At 52.6% G+C, this 22,086-nt stretch overlaps 10 protein-coding genes across 10 annotated transcripts; 6 read left to right on the top strand and 4 right to left on the bottom strand.

Moving 5' to 3' along the window:
- Nucleotides 1-976: 976 nt before the first annotated feature.
- CC84DRAFT_982009 (uncharacterized protein) lies at nt 977-1,822 on the top strand. Its single transcript, XM_018188045.1, has 2 exons — nt 977-1,073; nt 1,145-1,822. Exon 2 carries the CDS (start codon nt 1,237-1,239, stop codon nt 1,720-1,722), a length of 486 nt encoding a protein of 161 aa, XP_018032435.1. The 5' UTR covers nt 977-1,073; nt 1,145-1,236; the 3' UTR covers nt 1,723-1,822.
- Nucleotides 1,823-2,929: 1,107 nt separating this feature from the next.
- Nucleotides 2,930-4,099, top strand: CC84DRAFT_1262081 (uncharacterized protein; the record flags this gene model as incomplete). Its single annotated transcript, XM_018185125.1, has 2 exons — nt 2,930-3,911; nt 3,959-4,099. The coding sequence occupies 2 exons, from the start codon at nt 2,930-2,932 to the stop codon at nt 4,018-4,020; spliced, it is 1,044 nt and encodes a 347-aa protein (XP_018032434.1). The 3' UTR covers nt 4,021-4,099.
- Nucleotides 4,100-4,244: 145 nt separating this feature from the next.
- Nucleotides 4,245-4,879, bottom strand: CC84DRAFT_1220430 (uncharacterized protein; the record flags this gene model as incomplete). The annotated part of the gene is made up of 2 exons (XM_018183166.1): nt 4,245-4,565; nt 4,622-4,879. 2 exons carry the CDS (start codon nt 4,877-4,879, stop codon nt 4,245-4,247), a joined length of 579 nt encoding a protein of 192 aa, XP_018032433.1.
- A 2,026-nt stretch (nt 4,880-6,905) lies between these two features.
- Nucleotides 6,906-8,711, bottom strand: CC84DRAFT_1167202 (aldehyde dehydrogenase). The gene is made up of 2 exons (XM_018179137.1): nt 8,117-8,711; nt 6,906-8,067 (listed from the first exon to the last, which is right to left on the bottom strand). Exons 1-2 carry the CDS (start codon nt 8,465-8,467, stop codon nt 6,952-6,954), a joined length of 1,467 nt encoding a protein of 488 aa, XP_018032432.1. The 5' UTR covers nt 8,468-8,711; the 3' UTR covers nt 6,906-6,951.
- A 187-nt stretch (nt 8,712-8,898) lies between these two features.
- On the top strand, nt 8,899-10,141 carry CC84DRAFT_1252158 (NAD(P)-binding protein; the record flags this gene model as incomplete). The annotated part of the gene is made up of 1 exon (XM_018184354.1): nt 8,899-10,141. The coding sequence occupies exon 1, from the start codon at nt 9,251-9,253 to the stop codon at nt 10,139-10,141; it is 891 nt and encodes a 296-aa protein (XP_018032431.1). The 5' UTR covers nt 8,899-9,250.
- Nucleotides 10,142-10,238: 97 nt separating this feature from the next.
- Nucleotides 10,239-11,652, bottom strand: CC84DRAFT_1152242 (NAD(P)-binding protein; the record flags this gene model as incomplete). The annotated part of the gene is made up of 3 exons (XM_018176795.1): nt 11,111-11,652; nt 10,714-11,062; nt 10,239-10,665 (listed from the first exon to the last, which is right to left on the bottom strand). Exons 1-3 carry the CDS (start codon nt 11,175-11,177, stop codon nt 10,239-10,241), a joined length of 843 nt encoding a protein of 280 aa, XP_018032430.1. The 5' UTR covers nt 11,178-11,652.
- On the top strand, nt 11,110-13,369 carry CC84DRAFT_1152238 (acetyl-CoA synthetase-like protein). Its single transcript, XM_018176794.1, has 4 exons — nt 11,110-11,844; nt 11,899-12,658; nt 12,711-12,948; nt 13,004-13,369. The coding sequence occupies exons 1-4, from the start codon at nt 11,529-11,531 to the stop codon at nt 13,355-13,357; spliced, it is 1,668 nt and encodes a 555-aa protein (XP_018032429.1). The 5' UTR covers nt 11,110-11,528; the 3' UTR covers nt 13,358-13,369.
- Nucleotides 13,370-14,290: 921 nt separating this feature from the next.
- On the top strand, nt 14,291-16,183 carry CC84DRAFT_1098486 (FAD/NAD(P)-binding domain-containing protein; the record flags this gene model as incomplete). The annotated part of the gene is made up of 3 exons (XM_018174772.1): nt 14,291-14,693; nt 14,744-14,887; nt 14,949-16,183. 3 exons carry the CDS (start codon nt 14,291-14,293, stop codon nt 16,181-16,183), a joined length of 1,782 nt encoding a protein of 593 aa, XP_018032428.1.
- A 1,204-nt stretch (nt 16,184-17,387) lies between these two features.
- CC84DRAFT_1198343 (uncharacterized protein) lies at nt 17,388-20,280 on the top strand (the record flags this gene model as incomplete). Its single annotated transcript, XM_018181559.1, has 6 exons — nt 17,388-17,596; nt 17,644-17,732; nt 17,780-18,603; nt 18,655-18,808; nt 18,856-19,429; nt 19,477-20,280. Exons 1-6 carry the CDS (start codon nt 17,405-17,407, stop codon nt 20,278-20,280), a joined length of 2,637 nt encoding a protein of 878 aa, XP_018032427.1. The 5' UTR covers nt 17,388-17,404.
- Nucleotides 20,281-20,434: 154 nt separating this feature from the next.
- CC84DRAFT_1098430 (uncharacterized protein) lies at nt 20,435-21,717 on the bottom strand (the record flags this gene model as incomplete). Its single annotated transcript, XM_018174768.1, has 3 exons — nt 20,435-20,983; nt 21,029-21,249; nt 21,309-21,717. 3 exons carry the CDS (start codon nt 21,715-21,717, stop codon nt 20,435-20,437), a joined length of 1,179 nt encoding a protein of 392 aa, XP_018032426.1.
- Nucleotides 21,718-22,086: the final 369 nt, after the last annotated feature.

Raw genomic sequence — 22,086 nt, 5'->3', positions numbered from 1 at the left:
GCTGAATTGGGTAATTGGCTAACGTTGTTCGAGGTCGGTATCTTCATCCTCCCGCATCGCAGACACTAACGTTTTCTTTGCCTTGAACTTGGCCCTTGAGGTACAAGCGCCGAGTTCAATGCAATGCAAAGACTGAGACCTGGTAGTAGGAGGACTATGTAGGGAAAAAGGTAGAAGTAGAGGTGCTGTACGAAGGTGAGCACCATGAGGTATATACGTTAGCGCCATGCTGTTGCCCTCCCACGCGATCGTCCAAATATAGATAAGCAAAAGTGGCCAATCAGCAGCCGCGCATTCTACAGGGGATTAATTTCCAAGGAAGCCACGTGCATGGCCTTAAAAAGATGGACAATGAAGATTTGAGACGTGCTTCGCGAGACCTCGGCGTGTTGCCACAGCCGGAAGCCAAGATGAACAACATCCCACTCCTACATTACTCCCGTCCGCTATTATATCCTCGATTTGCTAGGCAACAGTCTGCTTTCCGCACAGTCTTGTTGGCCCTGCGCTCGTTCACCGCGTCTCGATCCACTAGCTAACGCTCCGTCAGTCATAGAGACCAGATATGCACGGCATGAAAGGGCATTATACCCCCGGCGTTCGTAGAGCCTTTGAGCCGCGACTTCCACTGGGTCGAATGAGTACTACGCTACTGCAACACACCGCTGAGATACCTGCCATAGGTAAAGAAATTGTAGATGTGTTGTGTTCACAGAGAGCGGTACTCCTCAACACATCAAGCAGAAAGGATACACACGAAATTATTCGCAGAACGTTTAAACGATGATCCGGAAGAGATGAACGAGAGCACCACCCAGATGTCACTACCTTTAAGAGAGTAAGAGCGACAAGAAAAAAGCACCCTCACTAGAGGAATGAAAACATGGCCAGCATAGTATTATACCTTGCCGCGCAAGCCCACTCACAGGTATGAAGGTAGACAGACTGTCAAACATGGATTCATAGCCATTTACATGACGGATGCTCACTTTCCGGTAGTGTGAAGCACCATAAACTCTATATTAGGTCTGGCGTTGAGCATAGTCAGTCACAATAGGCACCGAATGAGGATGGTGAGAGGATTCAACTCGTTCATCTATGTGCTCACAGATCATTGGCTACGGAGCTAACCGTTTGGATGCAGGTTGTGGCACAGATCTGCATCATCGAGTATAGCTTCACAATACCCTATGCGAAGAGGACATCGGCGACGGACACCTATAGGTCCGCTCAGACATGCCGATAGGAGTCCTTAACACACGTTTATACATAAATACATATGACATTTGCTTCGCCAAGAGAAATAATGGCAGCACTCCAGCACTCCAGCACTACCCAAATGGCCTCGACGATCCGTCCAAAGAAGCGCCTAAACCACTCCTACGAGATCGGCCGCCTGGCAGCCACGGGAGTGGCTCGAAATTTCCAAGGATCATACACACGGCAGTCGAAAATCGCATATTTCTGCGCAGAATGGTGTGCTGGCTTGCGCCGAACGGCGTAACGCAGTTCGTCGATCTGGGCTCGGCACCTTCCACCACGGCAGGCACGCAAGAGACTGTGCTAAAGGTTGCGCCTGATGTGCGGGTGTTGTACGTTGACGCTGACGTGAGTGCAGTGAACGAGGGGCAGAAGTATATCCGCGAGACGGGATGCGAGGAGCAAGTCGGCATGATTCAAGCAAGTGCGCTGGACCCAGATGCGGTCATTGAGGATCCCTAAGCACAGCGTGACATTGACTTCACAAAGCCTGTGGCTGTGATGATGGTTGCGCTCATACATTTCTGGTCACCAGCTCAGTACACGCCTGCGCTAGACCATTGGAAGACGAAGTTTGTCAAGGGAAGCGCCTTTGTGATGACACACGAAACAGAAGACAGAAAGGACGAGGTCGATGTACATAAACGGGCGCCGATTCTAATCATCTGAAGAACCAAAACGGACGTTGCGCCTTTAATGGACGGGTGATCCTTGGTGGCGCCAGGTCTGGTAGGACCACACTTGTGGAAAGCAGAAGAAGCGACGGAGGCTGGAGAGAAGTGACCCTTAACCGAGATGTGGTTGGTTGCCGTGGGATTCCTTGAGTGACAAGGTGGGGTTATCGCCACCAACTGTGCCTTCTAATGTTTGCTTATTACATAGGCATGGTACCTATTAATGATGGAATGGAAGCCACACAGGCACGATTGTTGAGATACACAGGTTGAATAGTCAAAAGCTGCAGTCTTCTCGTGACTCCTGCTTCTACATACTGTCGGTTTGCGATGTACTAAAAGAGACATCGCCTCTCCGCGGCCTCGGCAAATCAACGGAAGCAAGGGAGCAGTGATGGCCTATCGCTTGGCTGAGCGAATGTACAACGCGAGACATCTGGAGCGCTGCATCGCCAAGGATAAGAAATGACTAGTTTCGATGAAATACTCGAACGTAGTTCAGTGCAAGCCTTTGAAGTTGTCGATACCCTAACCTTGAAGCTACTGCGTCACGTGCGGCGCTAGGGGATCGTCGCTCAAGACGCGACGAAACGCCGCACCGTCCTCACTGAAACATGTGACGATAGAAGTCTACAACACCAACGTTTGAATTGCCTCCTTCCCCGCCACGAACATGCCTCAAGCTGCCGCCGAGCCTCTTGGCCGCGCTCGGCAACGCTCAGCGGAGCACCAAGGAGCGTCAAGAAGGCGGAATCCCTTACTTCTGCCCATGGGATCTGCCAACGACTCCAATCAAAGCTATAGATGTCTATGATATACAGCCCCTAGCACCTTGGCGTCTGAAGTGCGAGGCGACACGCGGGGTCGAGAACGCTGCTTAAAGGCATCAAGGTGGAAAGGCCAGCTTCGACAGGTCCGGTCGAATCGTGAATCTCTCCTTCTCACGCCGAGTGTCTCTTTCTACTTCCCCACAGACCCATCAATCTTCTTTCGCAATGGCAGCCGTACATCAAGCATCTGTGTCCTCTATGCCAGGCCACAAGTCGCCGTCAGAGGATAACACGTTGATTAACCATATGACGCATCTTTCTGGCATGACATTAGCAGACTTCGTTACAGAGCCGAAGATACATCTCGTAGAAGCCAGTCCATCTTCCTCAAAGCAACCTGTACAGTCACCGTCAACTATGAACCTGAGTTCCAAACGCTCCTCGCGAGCATCAGCTTCGACAACCAAGTCTCAGCTCCGACACACCAATGCCATATTAGTGGACATGCTACAAAATATTCAGAATGAACTTGCAGCGCATCGCACGATTCTTCTAAATATTCAAGATCGAGTGTCGACCCTGGAGGACGAGTCCAACGCAACTGTCAACAACGATGCCCCGCAACTCACACTTCGCGCCCTAGAAGGCCAGGACGCTCCGTCGAAACGCAACAGCAGGCTATTGGCACCCGAAGTATCGAGCTGGTGGCAAGCGTGCCAGACGTTCGCAAGCAATGCAGAGCCGCCGATGAGCGCTAGAGAGTTTCTTAAGACACCGCAACGTTTATCGGGCTTCGACTTCAAGTGGGAAGTACCCAATACCCCTCCAATTACACCACCCGATGTTGACGACGTTCCTCCCCTTACACCTACCTCCGATGAAGGCGAGCATAGCGACCTCGGAAGTCCTCTTGGGCAGAATGTGTTCTTGGGCGAGGAAATCACTGCCTCCACGCCGATGATTGCAGGCCCAAGCAACGGAGCGGACATCGATATCATGGAACGCACCGTCGAATTTGACGCCAAAAAGCTTCCCGCCCCACCTGCTCTACAGCCTGCTCCTAGCGCGAAGCCCACGGTGGTAGAGCAAGAAGATGTAGTTGCGGCTATCGAGCCCGAGGTCGTCGGCAACCCGCAAAGATACTTCAAGGGGGTGAGGAGCTTGGCCACCTACAAAGCCCTATTGAAGCACAAGCCTTCCGAGAAAGGTGAGATACCTTCTACGCTTGAAACTACGTTAAGCTAACAGCTCCAGAACACCATGTCCTCATCCACTTCCATAGAAGGAAAGACGTAGATCACCTCAGGGCTGCATAAGAACTCATCTCTACATCTATCTTGTCAAAATTTGCGGACACGGAGGAACGTATACCCTTGTTTGATTTGGTTTTTGGCGTTAGGTTAGAGAATAATATGGGTTACGATACACACGCCCCCAATGGCAAATTTCATTCTGTACGATATCAGATCTCAATGACAAGGGGAACCTTCACCCACTCTTCCACTAGAGATTTGTCTCCGCATCTTCACCTTTCAGAATCTTAAGGCTCGGCCTTCATGTTTCCAAGAGCAATCTCATTCTTCCCCGGGTTCTCATCTAAAGGAAACACGTTCCCTTTATCTATCGCGCTTCTGAGGAACGCAGCCCTACCCTTCCGAAACTGCTCGTCCGTGAGATGTGCATACTCTCGCCTGACCTTCTTCGCGTACCCAAGGTAGCCCTCCCGTGAGAACGCCAGGATATCCATGTCCATGTCAAGAAACCGATTGATCAACTCGATTTGGGCTTCATCCGCCGGGGGTTCGTAGGGGGGCTTGTGAGTCATGGTACATTCTATCATCAGCGAGACGATATCTTTGATCTTCCTTCGGTCAGCAGAGCTCACATTTCAAATCGCAAGGCGAAAGACAGACCTACCTTACTCAGACCTTCATTTTCTTCAACATGTGATCTCCAGGTCCTGATACTCTCCCCTTCATTCTTGCTGTGTGCCGCTTTAGGATCGTACACACAGTCGTGGAGCCACGTAGCATAGACCAGCTCTAGCATGTGAGGGTGGTCGTCGGGTACGAGGCGTAGCATGTGAGCCACATGACCGAGGTTGTGGTAGTGTCGATTCGGTTGTTGGTAACATTGCTTGATGTGGTCTGGTATATGGATGGTCCTTGCGTCCATAGTTGCTTCACCCAATAAAGGGCACAAAAACTAGTCGTTGAAGAACTTAGTGCACTTGACTTGTTTAAAAGGTTATTCTAGGGTGATCTTCTCTAGACAAACCTTCATGCAGAGGCAGAGGCCCCTTTTCAGTCTCGTTGTCAGACGCCCCAATGAGAATATGAGCGTGGTAGCTATGCGAGCCATTGGTGCGCCAGATTAAAAAGACACAGCGATAAGAGGTGAGAAGGGAACGCTGAGGGAGCAACAATATAATACTAAGTTGCTGCTATAGTCTAATAAGCGACAAGCGAGCGTAAAGGAAAAAACAACTAAAGAGGTCAGCAAAGGGATGAGTTAGCAGAGAGTAGATAAGCAGTTGCTTACTCAGTCTCAGCAATAGCGTATACATAAGCTACGCAAACAGGAGGAGAGGCAAGCAAGTTTATTCCACACAGACAATGGGAGTGGCGCGTTGCAGCCAGCAAACTACGTAAGAGAGAGCAAGACTGTAGCAGCTCGAAGACAGTACCATTACAGCTTCTGATGCAAACACCAGAACGGCCATACAACATAATAAGGATAGTCTCACAGCATGATCTTCGAGAAAACAAACGAAAACTGCGCTGCAATCGCAGCGACCAGGGGTAACAACGCAAGCACTTTCAATATCACCCCATAGCGCTATTCTTACGCCCCTTTAGCCTCTTCATTGTCGCCCTGAACATCTCCAGCTCGCGGATATGTGCCCTCTCTAGACCGATGTAGCTTTAGGTCTCGTTGAGAGTTTCACTAACGGCGGTGAGAAGTTCGCTGAGGACCTCGCCGAAAGCTTAGGGATTATCGAGACCTACGCTATATTTAGATGTCATTGATGCAGCGGTCTGGAAGAACTCATATTGAAGGGCAGGACTACGGCTGTAATCGACCCTCGAAGGTATCGGGCTGTGGCGGGCTTCTTGCGCACGCACATCGTGCCCTTGGCGATCTATGATCTGTTGATAGTCGTCCAGGTTCTCGGTGATGCTTATATTTTCATCTCGGCAGGCGTGATGGCGGTAGTGGTCCGACACCGTTGGATCTGTGTTGAAGGAAATATAGGTGATAGAAGAGACGCGGAAGGACTCGACGGACGTGTGCACAGTGTGTATAGAAAAGTTGCTCGATGTGAATGCAGCGAGGACTCAGAACAAAGATGTTAGGCTGATACGGTGGGTGGAATCAAATCAGGTGTAATGGGTGAGGTCTTATAAGAAAGTTGTCCATTCAGAGTTGACATTGGGTCTAGCATGCCCGACAGCGTTTGAGTCGGGCGGTACGCACACGTGCCTATAGGTTTGCCATTGCACGTCCTACGTTTTAATCCAAATCTTCCAAGACCTTGTTTCAAACCTGTCGCGACAAACACCCTACACGTGCAAATAAGCCTTCTCTTCTCATATCCCCGTCTCTAATACCACTCGCAAGAAGCCATCAACTTGTTCAGGACACATTATTCATCGGTCACATTCAAACAACATTCATCCCAGTCCTAATCGATCAATCCACCACCCAATACTCCCAACTCAACTCCCCATCACTCTCTTAACAACAATGTCGGACTACAACCGGCGCCTGGCGCTACAAGACGAGCGACTCACCGGGTCCGATAAACGGCACAACGCTACATCCAAATGACTTGCTGACTTTGATGAGCGTTTTCGTGGCCGCGATGCGCATGACAGAGAGGAAGGAGACCGCAGGGTGGAGTTGACTCTTGAGTTGCAGAGTCAACTCCAGGCGACGCAGAACGAGATGAGAATGATGAGGACGAGGGCAAAGGAATATCGTGCGTGGTTTTGGACGGGTGTCGCGTTGGGTGGGTGGTTGGTTGGGGGCCTTATGCGGTGGGTGCATTGTGGAAGTGGTATGTGTTGTAGGACGGAGTGAGTCACCGCGGTTGGAAAAAGTACGAGAAGAGCACATTGTTGATCAATTGCAGCAGCAAAATCGGGAGAAGCCATCACTAGAAGCAGTCACGGTAACGGAAGGATAAACCATCTTTACAATCTCGTGTATCGTGACAGGGAGAACACTTTCGACTAACAAATAAACTAATACGTAAGGTTGATCATGATGGTCTTGGGCTCCGTAAATGCCCTCAATGCATAGATGCCGCACTCGCGTCCCAAACCACTCTGCTTGCTACCGCCAAACGGCGTGGTGCCGAACATCAGACTGACACAGTTCACGCCAACCATACCCGACTCAAAGTCGGACGCCACCCGTAGTGCCTTGTTGATGTCCTGTGTGAACACACCGGCCATGAGGCCGAAGTCCGTGCCATTGGCAAGCTTCATAATCTCCTCCTCCGTCTTGAAAGACTTCACGACGGAAACAGGACCGAAGATTTCCTGGCAATGAATCTCCGAGTTGGGATCAACGTCTGTGAACACTGTAGGCTCAATGTAGAAGCCTTTGTCGCCGATTCGCTGGCCGCCGACGAGAAGTTTGCCTTGACCTTGTTGACCGCGCTCGATAAAGCCGGTCACACGCTCGAACTGGGCCTTGTCGACGAGCGGGCCGATGTTGGTGCCGTCAGTCTCTGGGTCGCCGACCTCATTCTTCTTGGCCTGCATGGCCTTCTTGTACCCCTCGATGAACTTGTCGTAGATGCCTTCTTGCACGTATACGCGCGAGGCGGCGAAGCACACCTGACCAGTATTGGCGGTGATGGCGTTAGCGCACCATGTGACTGCGTTGTCGAGATTGGCGTCGTCAAAGACGACGGCGGGAGACTTGCCGCCGAGCTCCAAAGTCACTCGCTTCAGGTTAGACTTCGCAGCCATCTCTTGGATCTTCTTGCCGGTGGGGATGGACCCTGTGAACGAGACTTTGCGGATGCGCATGTGGCTTGCGATGATGGCACCCGTGCTTCCATCTCCTGACAGAATCTGGAAGACACCTGGAGGGAAGCCGGCTTCCTTGATCAAAGTACCGAGAGCGAGGGATGAGAGGGGAGTCTTCTCAGAAGGCTTTAGGATGAAGCAATTCCCGGTTGCAAGTGCGGGTGCGGCCTTGAGACCAATCGTGCCGATGGGACCATTCCATGGTACGATTCCGGCAGTGACACCGAGAGGCTCATTGCGGACGATCTTGAGGAATCCATCGTCCTGCGGCCATGACTCTCCTCCGAACTTGTCGATGAAGCCAGCATTATATCTGAAGGTCTACGTATGTATTAGCCTGGCTGCTTGGAGAACAGTAGTGTTGACGTACTTCGGCACATAGTCCAATCTCGAAGGCCCCGAAAGCTTTGTATGGTGCTCCAAGCGACACACGTGTGAGCCTCGCAATATCTTCGGCGTTCTGCTCAACGAGCTCTGCAAACTTCAACATGATGTTGCGCCTCTCCGTAGGGCTGGTCTTCTTCCACCCGTCGAACGCCTTCTCGGCGGCTGCGACTGCTGCGTCGACATCCTCTTCTCCGGCGAGCGCAATATCGTCTGCAATCAAGGATCCATCTACAGGGTTGTACACTGACAACTTCTTCGAATTCTTTGACTCGACGTACTCGTTGTTAATGAAGATTTGCTTAGGAATGTTCTTGATTGAGTACGCGAGAGACATGATGTGGGTATCAGGGCGGATGCACGCAACAATTGAGAGAAAAAGAAATGAGGAGTGTGCAGGAGCTTTCCGGGTGGGGAAGAGGAGGGGTATAGCTGTCTAATCACCTTCGATCAAGGGACCAGATTGCCTGTTCTAAGGGGCTTAAGTCCGAAGACGATCGGTTACATGTCGGGTCGCGGCTGTGCTGCATACCGGCTCCAGTATTCTCGAGTGGAGTTTGATGCGTGGCGCTCAATATGGTGCTGTTCGGATGAAGCAGTGCGCGCTCGCGGTTTGTTTTCCGCGCCCAACCGACGCGCCAAGTGCGGGCCAGGCGCGTCACACGAGTCAACACAGGTGGGTTCTCCACATCGCATGACGTCGCGTGCATCACAGCGAGACAGCAAAGCAGCTTCGTTCCGAAGCAGTTCCGAGGTGCTTGATGCGATGCAGAGAAAAAAATTAGAAGACGATGTAACTTTCTCGTGGAACATTGGGGAAATAGCACCTCTTGAGCGATTGCCAGACCTGTGTTCAGGAAAACGGAGAATCGCCCCGTGGAGTAAGATAGGATGCAGCCACGATGCCTAAACCCCTCCTTCCTGCCCGGAAGAAGCGTTCCTTACCAGGACTTTATACTGCGGAGAAAGGCCCACGATTCTCCGCACACATGTTACATAACAGGGTCTACACTTTGACGACGCCTCAAGGTTAGGTCAAATTATACCATTACGGTCGAATTAACATTGTCTCTGCAACTAGATATTCTCACATACAACCTTACCAGAATAAAAGCTCAATATGGGGAAAAGAGCAGCTTTCATCACAGGCGGAGTCTCGGGAATGGGCCTTGCTGTCGCCGAATCGTTAGCCTCTCGTCCTGATGAAGAATGGGACCTCCACCTGGTTGATCTCAACGAAACGGCCGGCAAGACGGTCGTCTCATCACTCAAAAACGCACACTTCCACAAGACCAATGTGACCGACTACAAAAGCCTCATCTCAGCCTTTGAGTCTGCTTTCTCAACATCTGGTCGTATAGACTTCGTCTTCGCAAATGCCGGGATCGTCGAGCGCGACAACTTCTACGAGAAACATGATCTGAGCAAGCCACCACCAGAACCGAATCAACTGTCGATCGACATCAATCTCAAGGCTGTGGTGAACACATGCTATGCGGCGCTCCACTACTTCCGCAAGTCGCCAAAGCAAGACGGCCCGAGTCCCGTGCTAGTCATGACCGCAAGTTGTGGTGGCTTATACCCCTCGGAATTTTGTCCCATGTATTCCGCAGCAAAAGCAGCCGTCATCCAGTTCAACAAAGCTATTTCATTCTCGTACCACCTTGACGGGATCCGAACATATGCGACAGCGCCAGGAACAATCAAAACCAATTTGATGACTGGTGAGGAGTGGAAGAGCTTCCCGGAGCAGTACTTTACGCCGATGTCGACGCTCGTCAAGGCCGTCACGCATGTGATCGACGGAGGCGACCTGGAGGACTCCACGGGCAAGAAGATCAAGGCTGAAGAGGCGTTTGGCCTAACGGTGGAGGTGAATAGGGATAACTTTTACTTCAGAGAGAAGAATAAGTTTTGTGACGCGGAGATGGAGGCTATGATGAAGTTTACGTCGATGGAGAACCAGTTGGCGAGGATTGAAAAGTCAAAGGCGCAGACAAATGGGTCATAGTCAAGAGTGGCTTGTAGTATTTACCGGCGAAGAAGCAATGAAGATGCAATACAAAGCTCATCACTTTAATTCCAATTCCATGTCGTGATGCGTGTATCTACAGTTTCGATTGCCTGCCCGCGGCATATCGCACGCCGCCATCAACCGCGATGTCCTCTCCATTCACGTACGAAGCGGCAGGCGAGGCCAGGTACACCATGACACCAGCGATATCCTCGGGCTCTCCCAATCGTTTCCGCGGGTTGTGGTCCTCGAGCGACTTTTGTCCTCCCAGGTTTTCAATCAAGCCATTGGCGAGCTTCGACGGGAAGAAGCCAGGAGCTACTGTGTTGGTTGTGATGTTGCGCGGGCCGAGCTCCACCGCCAGTTGGCGCGACAAGTGATGTGCAGCGGCCTTGGAAACACTGTACATGATTGTGCCGTGTTCGCCGACGTGAGGGACAGTGGTACCGGCCGTCGACGAGACGATAATGATGCGGGATGGGTCTGTGCGCGTGCCTGCCTTCTCAAGCAGCGGTGCGAATCTGCTTTGTGTCAGCCATCAGCTCTCGCAACGCATTACATCTTCTTACAGTCTCGCCAGATTGAAGACGCCACGGACATTTAGGTCCAGCACCTTCTTGCTTCCCCAATCTGGTGTCGGGTCGAACGGGCCTCCCCACGTCGCACCTGCATTGCAGACCAGTATGTCCAGCTTGTCATCTGTCTTCTGCACCTCCTTCACCAGCCGCGAAATATCGTCTGTATCGGCAACATTCGCCGCAATGCCGACCGCCTTGCCGGAGACAGGCAGCTTGTTGAGCTTCTCGACGGCTTGATCGATGCCTTGCTCTCCTTCGTTCTTGCGTGCCGAGATAAAGACTTTCTTCGCGCCCGCGAGCAGAAACGCTGTTGCGGTGTGAAGGCCCAGTCCTCTCGATCCTTCCGCATGTCAGTTTCATCCCATTCGATACCGAACGGAGGCCATACCGCCTGTTACCAGCGCAACCTTGCCGTCAAGGCGGAACATGCGATCGAAATTCTTGATGTCAGACATGGTGTGCTAGTCTCCTACAAACAATTCCACAAGAAAGAAATAGTATTCAGATTTCCGAATGGACAGCGGCATATTGGCTGATGCAGCCGGGGTAGATAGCGAAAGCTGGGGTAGCTCGGTGCGTGGAGATCGATATCCTCGGCCCTAGCTCCACCGTCTGTGCCCCGCCGACTTCCCCGGCTGTTGCAGCGAGCTAACCACCATTATCGTCAACCGCTTTATAAAGTTGCGAGACAAGATGGTCAAGCTTCAGCCTACTACCGGAGGTCTGGCGTATTGTCGTGATCGAGCTTCCGCGTCTTTCCAGGCTCTGTTCAATCCAAATCTCGTTGCGCATCTGTAACCTCAAGCATGCCTTTCTCCAGCCCTTTCCCGTCCTTGGATATTCCAAAATGCAATTTGCTGGAGTACTTGTTTCCAAGAGGACAGCCAGTGGCGGAAACACCGATATGGATTGATGCCCAAGACACGAACCACTACCTCACCCCGCGATCACTGTTGCAATGGTCCAAACGGCTCGCACTTGGCTTGGACCGCCTCGGTGTCAAGCCGAGGGAGGTAGTCATGATCTTGACGCCAAACCACATTTTTGTGCCAGTCGCATATCTGGGCATTGTGGGATCGAAGAGAATATTCAGTGGCGCTAATCCCGCCTACACAGTATCAGGTACGTGCATTGGTTCAGCCTAATTCAATTGACCCAGTATCTAATTTGACGTAGAATTGAAGCACCAGATATCGAACACTCAAGCATCGATAATTCTTGTACATCCCTCACTTTCGAAGAACGCAGTTGCAGCTGCACGGAAGGCTGGACTGCCCGACGGTCGCGTTTTTTTGTTTTCAGATGTACCGAACACACGCGCGTCAGGCTGTCGCGACTGGAGAGAGTTCTTGCCCTCAACAGCTGAAGCCGATGCGTACAATTTTCCACAGATGTCGGCGCAAGAGTCCACCACCATCACCGCAACAGTCAACTACTCTTCAGGAACCACTGGCCTGCCAAAGGGTGTTGAAGTCAGCCACCACAACCTCGTCGCAAACCTAGAGCAAACCATATATATGAGATACCTGAAGAAGCCCTGGGATCATACCAATAGACCGCGAGAAGTCTGGCTGGGCTTCTTGCCTTTATATCATGCTTATGGACAACTCTACACAATTGCGATGGCACAGAAACTCCAGATTCCTTGCTACATCATGAAACAATTCCAGTACGAGGAGTTTCTGCGGACGATACAAGACCAGAAGGTTACTCATCTCCAAATCGCACCACCGATCATGGTTATGCTCAGCAAGAGACCAGAGACAGCCAAGTACGACCTAAGCAGTGTGACAGACATTCTCTGTGGTGCAGCGCCACTGAGTAAGGAATTGCAAACCGAGATTAGCAGAAAGCTAGACTGCGAAATCGTGCAGGGCTGGGGAATGACGGAAGTGACTTGCGGTGCCATTCATGTGCCCGGTGGCACCATTGATGAGTGGGTTGCACCAACGTTAAGCCAAGAGGCACAGTAAGCTGACTGCATGTAGTTCTGGAAGCGTTGGCCAGCTTGACCCGAACTGCGAGTGCATGCTCCTCGACGATGATGGCAAAGAAGTGGCTGATGGCCAGCCCGGCGAACTATACGTGCGCGGTCCCAACATCTGCCTGGGTTATTGGCGCAACCCACACGCTACTAAGGAGACACTATCACCGGACGGCTGGCTACGATCTGGTGATGTAGCCGTCTGTAGAAAAGGATGGTTCTGGATTGTTGATCGTAAAAAGGTATGAAATCTTGCACTCAACAACCAGGAACTTCAAGCTAATCGCTTCGCAACAGGAGCTCATCAAAGTCAACGCTCTGCAAGTTGCGCCCGCAGAACTTGAAGCCGTGCTACTGGAATTCGACCCCGTCGCAGATGCAGCGGCAGTGGGCATCACGCTAGACGGACAGGAGTGGCCGCGTGCTTACATCACTCTGAAGGACGAGCACAAGGGAAAGGTCACAGAGAATGACATACATGCGTTCATGAAGGAGAAGGTCGCGAAGCACAAGCAATTGGTTGGTGGCATACAGTTTGTCGATGAGGTGCCAAAGCTACAGTCCGGCAAGATTAAGAGGGCACTCGTAAAGGAGTGGGCGAAGAAGGATGCGCAGAGAATGGGTGGGTTGAAGACGAAGGCGAAGCTGTGAGATGGTGTGTGCAATAAATATCAGAATCGAGAAGTACCTTACAACGCACTGTACACATCGATTTCTGTTACCTGACTTGTCAATTACTTGCCTCTGAGGTGATTTAGTTTAACGTTCATAAGTCTGTGGTGCTTGATCAGTGAAGAGTGAAGAGCCGCTCACAAGCGTGGTCTTGTGAGAGCGCGCCACGACTTTCAGACTTTCATACATGACTCGTGTGCTCCTTCCCTTTCGCCGCACACCGTCTGTTCGGCCTCTTTCTCTCGCGACACATGAGATAAATTCCATTCCACATCAAGATCTAAACTCTCATATCCGACTACCCGCGATATGCCTGGTCACTCAGAGCTCCTTTGAACGAAGGGCGACCAATGAGCGCCGCCAAACAATCGATCGGAACCCAAATCGTGTGGACCCCTCAACGCGTTCCGACCCCGCGTTTGCTTTTCCGAGCTGCCACAACAGCGAAAGGATACCCCCATAGTCGACGAGTAATGCTCTGTGCGCCACGCGTTGCCGACTGATGAGCCGCTGTTGGCCAAAGTCCAGACTGCGAGGGATGGCACCAGCGTGCTCTTACCCCGAAGCTTACGGGTTACGTTAAGCAGACTTCGCGCACAGTTCCGATAGCCTTGCATAGGAATAACCGTCTCAGTGCAGTTGCCCAGCCCCGAGGAACGGTTAAAGGCTCCAGAGGGAAGTCTGATCGTCATGTGTTGGTGGTCTAAGTGCTTTAGCCCACTGCTCGTCTTATAAGCCGCCTCGCTACTGATTGTCATGTTCAAACGACTGTCCACCTTCATCCGCCTGACCCCTCCTCGTGATAAGGGCGAGAAGAACGAAAAGCGCGAAAAGCAGACAAGCGCTCCCGCTGCCTCCTCCACCGATACGCCCACTACCTCTTACAACGCGCCCTCCAAGTCTGAGCCCGTAATGGCACCCTCGGAGCTGCTCACGCCCATCAACGGCGTGAATGGCATCGCAAACATGTACGATTACCCTCCGGCGAATCCAGAGGGTGAATACAGAATCTTGCAGCAGTACCACTCCAAGCCTACCAAGCTGCGAGTGGCATGCGTAGGTGCTGGTGCTTCCGGCCTCTGCCTGGCCTACAAGATGGAGAAGATGATGATTCCCGGGTCATGGGAATTGACTCTATACGAGAAGAATCCAATGTTCGGCGGAACTTGGTACGAAAACACATACCCTGGCGTGGCCTGCGATATCCCTTCGCACGACTACAACTTCACCTGGGATCCCAAGCCAGACTGGTCGCAGTTCTTTGCATCGGGCAAGGAGATCCAAGGGTACTTTGAGGGTTTCGCAGAGAGACATGGTAAGTTGATGGCGTTCGCGTTCTGCGAGCAAGTGCTGATAAGCGACCAGGAAGCAAGAAGTACATGCAGTTGAACAGCAAGATCATCGAGGCGAGATGGGACCCGTCGGAAGGTATCTACAATTTGACGATCGAGAACCCTCAGACGAAGGAACAGCGGAAGGATTGGTCCCATGTTCTGGTCAACGGTAGTGGTATGTGTGAACTTCTACTTCATGAACATGTATCAATTGTGTACTGACTATGAGACTCCAGGCATCTTGAACACCTGGAAGTGGCCAGATATCGAGGGCCTCCATGACTTCAAGGGTCCGATTCTCCACTCGGCGAACTGGGATCACAGCGTCGACTTCAAGGACAAGTCGACTGCGATCATTGGTGTTGGATCCACTAGTGTACAAATCACGCCGGCGCTTCAGAAAATCTGCAAGGATGTCAAAGTGTTCATGCGCAGCCCGACCTGGATTTCGCCGCCGTTCGGCGCTGGTGCTCTGACCAACGATCTACAGAAGGGCCAGGATGTCGACCCGGGTCAGCGCCAGTACAACTTCACCGAAGCAGATAAAAAGAAGTTTCGCGAAGATCCAGAATATCATCTTGATTTCCGAAAGCGTATCGAGGCCGAGATCAACAGCTTGTTTGGCATGTACATCCAAGGTTCCGAGCTCTCTACCACGATGCGTGATGTCATCACAAAGGAGATGCACCGACGCATGGGTGACGGCCACGAAGAGCTAAAGAAGTTCATCACTCCTAAGTTCGCTCCTGGCTGCCGAAGAATCTCGCCTGGAGATGGATTCCTCGAGGCATTGGTCCAGGACAACGTAACCCCCGTATTTGAGGGTATCAAGCGCGTGGTTCCTGAAGGTATCGAAACAGCGGATGGCACTGTTCACAAGGTTGAGAGGATAGTATGCGCCACCGGCTTCCAGGTCGCATTCCAGCCCGCTTTTAAAGTTGTCAACGGCGAAGGCAAGTCCATCAAGGAAGACTGGACCACGGGCCCGAACCTATACTTCGGCGTTAGCGCCCCTCGATTCCCTAACTACTACACCATCGTCGGTCCCGGCGCCACTTGGTCCAACGGCACTCTGCTTCCGTCAATCGAGACCACCATCGAATACTCAATTAAGTGCATGCGCAAGATGCAGCACGAGGGCATTAAGGCAATGGCTGTCAAGCAGGATGCGCTAGATGCTATCTATGCCCACTTTGATGAGTTCCACAGCAACACCGTCTGGCAAGAAGAGTGCCGCAGTTGGTTCAAGGACGGCGAAATCAAAAAGAGAATTTACCTTTGGCCAGGTGCAACGATTCACTTCCTCAAGACCATCAAGGACCCAAGATGGGAGGACTACGACTACACATATCGATACAAGAACAGGTTCGCGTTCTTGGGCAATGGAGACGTCAAGGCGACGGCTGAGAAGGACATCCAAGGGCTGAGCGTCTACATCAGAAACTCGGACCACGAGTGGAGCGTCGCCTAACCGTCTCGCCTCGATACGCGCGGATCGTTATTTGAGTACATTTTAGGCATACCGGTGTTCGTCATTGCGGGCCTTCGGCCATCTGCTGCCTGTTTTTAGCTCCGCTTCCCCGCATTGTCCAGGGTCGCCACCCTTTGCTGAAGAATCGCTGTTCGTATTCTCCTTTAGACTCTCCGCCTGGCGTTGATATCGATGCTTGTTCTGTGCATCATTTTTATTCGATAGCATCTCCTTGTTCAAGTAGATCCACGAAGTAGCATTTGCACTCGATGCCCAATACGACCAGTCCATGCATGAACCCGATTAATAGCTGTGGCGGTAAATGCCGCATATGCGAGATAGCGAAGTGCTGAATCACTAATGTGTGGGAGGCGTCCTTGGCTCGAACTGGTTTTCCTCCGAAACTCCGCACGGTACCAAGGGACGACGAATCAAGGCGCGCTTGTGTGCGTAAATGTCAGCACAAGCCGTGGAGATCCCCGCAGCCATTGCAACCTGACTACGATCCACCCCGGATGTGTTCAGCTCCCTCCTCCGCACGACTCATGCAACTTTCTGGCTTTCTAGCGGCAGCGCGTTCCCATCCAGACCCATGGGCTAGGGCCGCCGGCACCGTCCCTGAGTGGCTTTCATCGGGCTGGCTGCGTCTCCCTTCCTTCAAAACAGGCGAGACCTGTGACATCCCCACGCTCCCTGTGACCTTGTTCGGGATGCACCAGCCCTGCAGCAGAGGCCGCAGCAACCACGAGGCGATTCGTCCGCCAGGACACCCTCTGTTCGGCTCGAAGGAAGTTCTTTGCGTTTTTGGGGAAGCTGGTCCGTTAGGGCAACTTCAGAATTATGTGGCTCACGCTGAGCGTCGGTTTGAGTACCGAGCATCCGGCTCAAGCCGAATACCACACGCCACTTTTGATCGTCGCGTAGGCCAAAGGCCAGGCACACCCTCGACTAGGGGCCGACATTATTGCCCTTGTGGGTGGAGGTGGAGCCCCGCGTTGACCACGGATGGGGTGCCCCATCACCAGCACCTCGCTAGCCCGGCCAAGCGCCCGAGGCTAGGTCTAGGGGCCCAAGTCGAACTTGGTAGATAATGGTTTAACTCCATGTTTTGCCCTCCTTGCATGCTTCCCCAGATTCCCCGCAGTTTTCTTCCCCTTTCTCACCGTTTAACCGCCTCGTCGGTGCTTTTCTTTTCATACGATACCCAGAGCAGAGACAGCTATGACTGAGACCATGACTACAGAGGTGAATACGAGCATGACTGAACAGCAATCTGAGAGAAAGGACTCCAAAACAGAGGACGAGTCTGTCAAGAGTCAAGGCCAGAACGGATCACAGCAGGCTTCAAAGCCGCAGAAATCTCGACACAGGGCTTCGGTTGCTTGTGCTTCATGCCGAGATCGGCGAATTCGGGTACGCTCGGCCCCGCCTAGTCAAGTATCGTTACTAATCTATGGCAGTGTGTCGTACCTCCAGGCGAGAAAGAGTGCACACAATGCAAGCGATCAGGCGTAGAATGTGTGATCAAAAACGATGATGAGCGGCGACGGTACGCTTACGCCAGGCCGATTGATCGCATTGGCTGACATAGTCCAGACCAATTTCTAGAGCATACATGTGCAGCCTGACTGATCGGGTAGCGCTGCTCGAAACCATGTTGAAAGAGCAAGGTGTTGAAGCACCACCGGCACACCACCCACCAAAAACCCGCCACGCCGCACCAGAAGGAGAGGCTTCGAACGACCGAAAATTAGAAGGACAGCAGAACCAGCAAGATCAGTCAAGTCCTGGCAGTCAGCAAAGCCCACAAGAATACGCGGAGCTTGAGCACATCGAACCAGATCATCCCAGTCCGTATGGAGAGGCCGACAGCGCTGGCTCGCCGTCCATGCTTCCACCACCAAAGAAAGACGGTATGGTCAGCAGACTGCTGTCCACACGCGGACATCTTAGCTTCGACCAGCTCAGTGGCCGACTACGATACTTCGGACCTACAACAAACTGTCACGTGCATTCCGAGCACGCAAACCCGTTTGATTCCGAACAACAGATGTCCGAGCAGGCACGCCGAGCGGAAAAAATCATTAGGTCCCTGCCCATGGAGACGTACGACTATCTCATGGAGATGTTCTGGACGTGCTACAACACCGTGATCCATGTGCTGCACCAGGAGGCGTTCGAGCAGGACCGAGAAGCTGGCCGGACGCAGTTCTATTCCGGCTTCTTGCATGTGTGCGTGTTGGCGATCGGTTTCAGACACGCGGATAAGGAGCGCCCGGATATCAAGAAGATTTCGCTCCCGCAGATGGAGAGTACGCTTCACAGAGAAGCGAAGTATATGCTGGATCACGAGCTAGAGAGACCTGGTGGCATTCCGACTGTGGTTGCGATGCTTCTGCTGGGCGATCTAGAATGTGGAGGTGAGCGATCCAGAAAGCACGTTCGCAGAACTAGAAGCTGATGTGAAACAGTGGGTCGCGATAATCTGGGCTGGCTTTATTCCGGGTTGGCAGTTCGACTTGCCTTTGATATTGGACTGCATCTGGATTCGCGATTGTCTGGTCTTCCACAGCGAGAGGTGGAGATCCGACAGATGACTCTGTGGGCGTGCGTTATGTACGACAAGTAAGCAGTTCGCCCCCCAACCATCACATCGAAATTGACAAAAGCAGATACTGGGCGTTGTTCCTCGGCCGGCCAACCGGCATGAAGAGCTCCGACCTCGAAATATACAGTCTCTCCAAGCAATTCGAACGTTTGGGAACATGCAAACCTGTCGGTCCGGAGAAGAGCCTGGAGACTCAGATCTACGAAGCGCTTATAGACGTCATGGAGCTCGCAGGCAAGATAACGGAGAATATGGACCCGCTGAAGCAGAACTCAGAGCCTGTTGTCGACCGTAACCAGTACCTTCGTATGGCGGCGTTAGACCGAGAATTCAGCACGTGGTACGCCAGACTGCCAGAGCAGCTTCGTTGGACGCCAGCGAACATTGCGACAGCACCATTTTCCTTCTTCCTTTTGCATCAGCAGTATCACAGCTCACTCATTTTGCTTCACCGACCATTTGCTCTGTACGATGATCAGAGTAATCAGGGATATGAGGGGAACGGTCCGGACGACCACTTCTCTGCGTTGTCTAGGACTGTATGCACAAAGCACGCAATCAGAGTTGCAAGAATATTCTGGCAACACCGTCAACGCTTCGACACCAAACAGATATTTGTCACGGGCCTGCAACATGCCGTAAGTGAAACAACTCAACTTGCCACCTCAATAATTGACACACTCAGGGAACCGCCGCCACAGCGCTCGTTGCCGCCCTCGCTTTCATCAAAGACCCCAACGACCGCGCCAACAATATGCAATACCTTGAGTGCCTCTCCGCCGCTCTCAACGACATGGCCGTAACCTACCAGCCCGCCGAACGCATGGCCGTCGTCCTGCGCGCAGTCATGATTGAGCTCCGCGGCGGCCCCGTTTCCAACGACTTTCATCTCTACAAGACCAAGTCCGCACTCGTCCCCGCGCGCCGCGGCTCCACAAACGAAGCAGCGGACGTCCCCATGTACAAGAAGCGCCAGACAAGCCGGCCTCGCGCGGGCACCGGGTCGAGCAAGAAGCGCAGCATGAGCATGGCATCGAATGTCACGAATATTGACTTGACAATCAAAGCGCCGGGTCCGCATCGCTGGGATGCGGAATCGGAGCGCTCGGACGGGTATATTATGGTGACGCCGCGCTCGGAGATTTCTTCGTGGCCGCCTATATCCGAGAATGCTTCGGATCTGCACTCTCTAGGACCGGGGCCTTCGGGTGGGCTGTCGACATCTGGGCCGCGGAATGCATGGATGGGCGCCGAGCTCGATACCTCCGATGCAATCAATAATCTGGCGAACGTGCATTTCCCAGAGATGAATACATTGACAGACGGTGGCGATATGTCACATCTTGACTTCCTGAGTCTGGGCGACGGGAGCAGTGACTTTGGGCGGGACTGGAATTCTGGGAACGGAGTCAGTGTGGGGAGTGATCTGGATGGGTTTCCGCCGCAGCAGGGGGCGTATGGGATGGGGTTTGGGAGTTTGCTGAATTGAACCAGGCGTTAGTGATGGGATGGGTGGATTCTTTGCTGAGCGTTTTAGTCTTACTCAATTGTTCTGAGACAGCGTATCGTGAATTTACACACAATGAAGTTCCCGCTGCCGTGATCTACCGCTTTGTCTCCACAAGCTTGATTCTTGATGACCTCTACGGAATGATTTTCGCCTTCCTCATCCTATCAAACACCAACCCCCACGCATGCAAAGTATCCCTCTCCTCGCTAAACCCCGTCCCATACATCTTCTCCATATCATACTGCCGATCAAAATCAAACTGCGTCATCAAAAAGTACTCGAAGCCCGGATATGTCTTCTCGCTATCTGCGTGCCCACTCTGCAGTCCCTTCTCCTGCTCCAACTTCTTCCACGCCCCAATGTTGTCCTTGATGAACTTGCGCATCTCGGGTGGATTGGAGGACGGGCCGGTGCCTTTGAGGCCAAAGTAGGAGCACAGCGCGGGCCACTTCTTGGACCAGGAGGACGGCGTCCGCTCGTCGGCGACGTTGTACCCGGTGCCGTTTTCTATCTTTCCGGGGTTCAGAGAGAGGTACAGTGTTTGTCGTGCGATCATGTCGGAGGAGCTATCATTGCTGAGTGCCTTCCACGAGGCCTCGGTGCCAGGGAACGGCGCCTCGGCTTTGTCCCCGTGCACTTCGCGCCAGAGGCTGAGGTAGATTGCCATTACAGTGCCTGTTCCCTACATAAGCATCTCACGCTGGGATAAGTGGGAAAAGGCGTACACACCCAGCGAGTAAAAATTCTGGTTCGGGACAAACCCGATGATGATGTCGGGCCGCGTGTCGATCCACTTCCAGCTCTTGTCCTTTGCGTACTCGGCGAGCCAGTCGAGCTGCGGATGGTAGAAGAGCATGTCGTGATAGGGTTGCTTGAGGCGGGGCTGAGACTCTTTGTGCGGGACGTGGAGGTAGTCCGTGGGGTGATTTTCGAGGAGGTGGCAGCCATCTATCCTATGGTCAGATACCACTATACACTGTAAAGTTTGCGTCACAGGAAGTACTCACACATCTTCGCTCCGGTCTGCAAGACCAGGAACTCTAGACTGGGGCTCAAATGGTCCATGGCGAGTGTGCTGCGCTTGAACATGGCGATTGCTTCTTCGAGCTCTTTTTGCATGTCTGTGCCGGCTTTGTAGGCGAGATAGTAGACGTGCGTGACTTCGGAGATGTCTGTGATTTTGGCTTTGAGGTTGCTTTCAAGGTCTTCCTGGCTGCCGTCTAGGAGGTCGATCCCAGAAACAATTTTCAATCGTGGGTCGTTGGGCCATTGCGATTGCTCCTGAGAAAGAGGACGGTTTGTGAGTGCATGGACGCGTTTCCACACGTTCTTCTCAGGGTAATCGTTCAGGATCTCGTTGACGAAAGACCAGCCAGTGACGCCCGAGGCGCCGAAGACAAGGGCAGATTTCGACATCGTTAGGCTGTGTGAATGGTCCAAAGAGGCTGACAATTGCGGCCGTCTTGAACGCAACCCTAATGTTGTCGCACAACACCGTGTTTACCCACCACCCCTTGTCCCCGTTAACTCAATCCCTCCCCAGCTCATTACCCCGCGGGAGCGGCTGCAGCTGCATAACCTTCTCCATACCCCCGCCAGGGCCGCCACACGACCCTGTGGATAGATCTGCACTACAAGGATTTCACTAGCGTAGCCCACCTTCATGCGCCTTCAAGGGTCATGAGGGCAGCCAGTGAGCGATGACTCGACTTTGCGCGCGAACATAATGGCCGGAAAATGGTACCCGAGGTGGTTGTTGAACTTCCGGTGGGGTTGGGGTGGCGG

Source organism: Paraphaeosphaeria sporulosa (genome assembly GCF_001642045.1).
Source record: "Paraphaeosphaeria sporulosa strain AP3s5-JAC2a unplaced genomic scaffold CC84scaffold_9, whole genome shotgun sequence".
NCBI lineage: Eukaryota > Fungi > Ascomycota > Dothideomycetes > Pleosporales > Didymosphaeriaceae > Paraphaeosphaeria > Paraphaeosphaeria sporulosa.
Note: the sequence above shows the minus strand (reverse complement) of the source record. Positions and strands in the feature narration are given on the sequence as shown.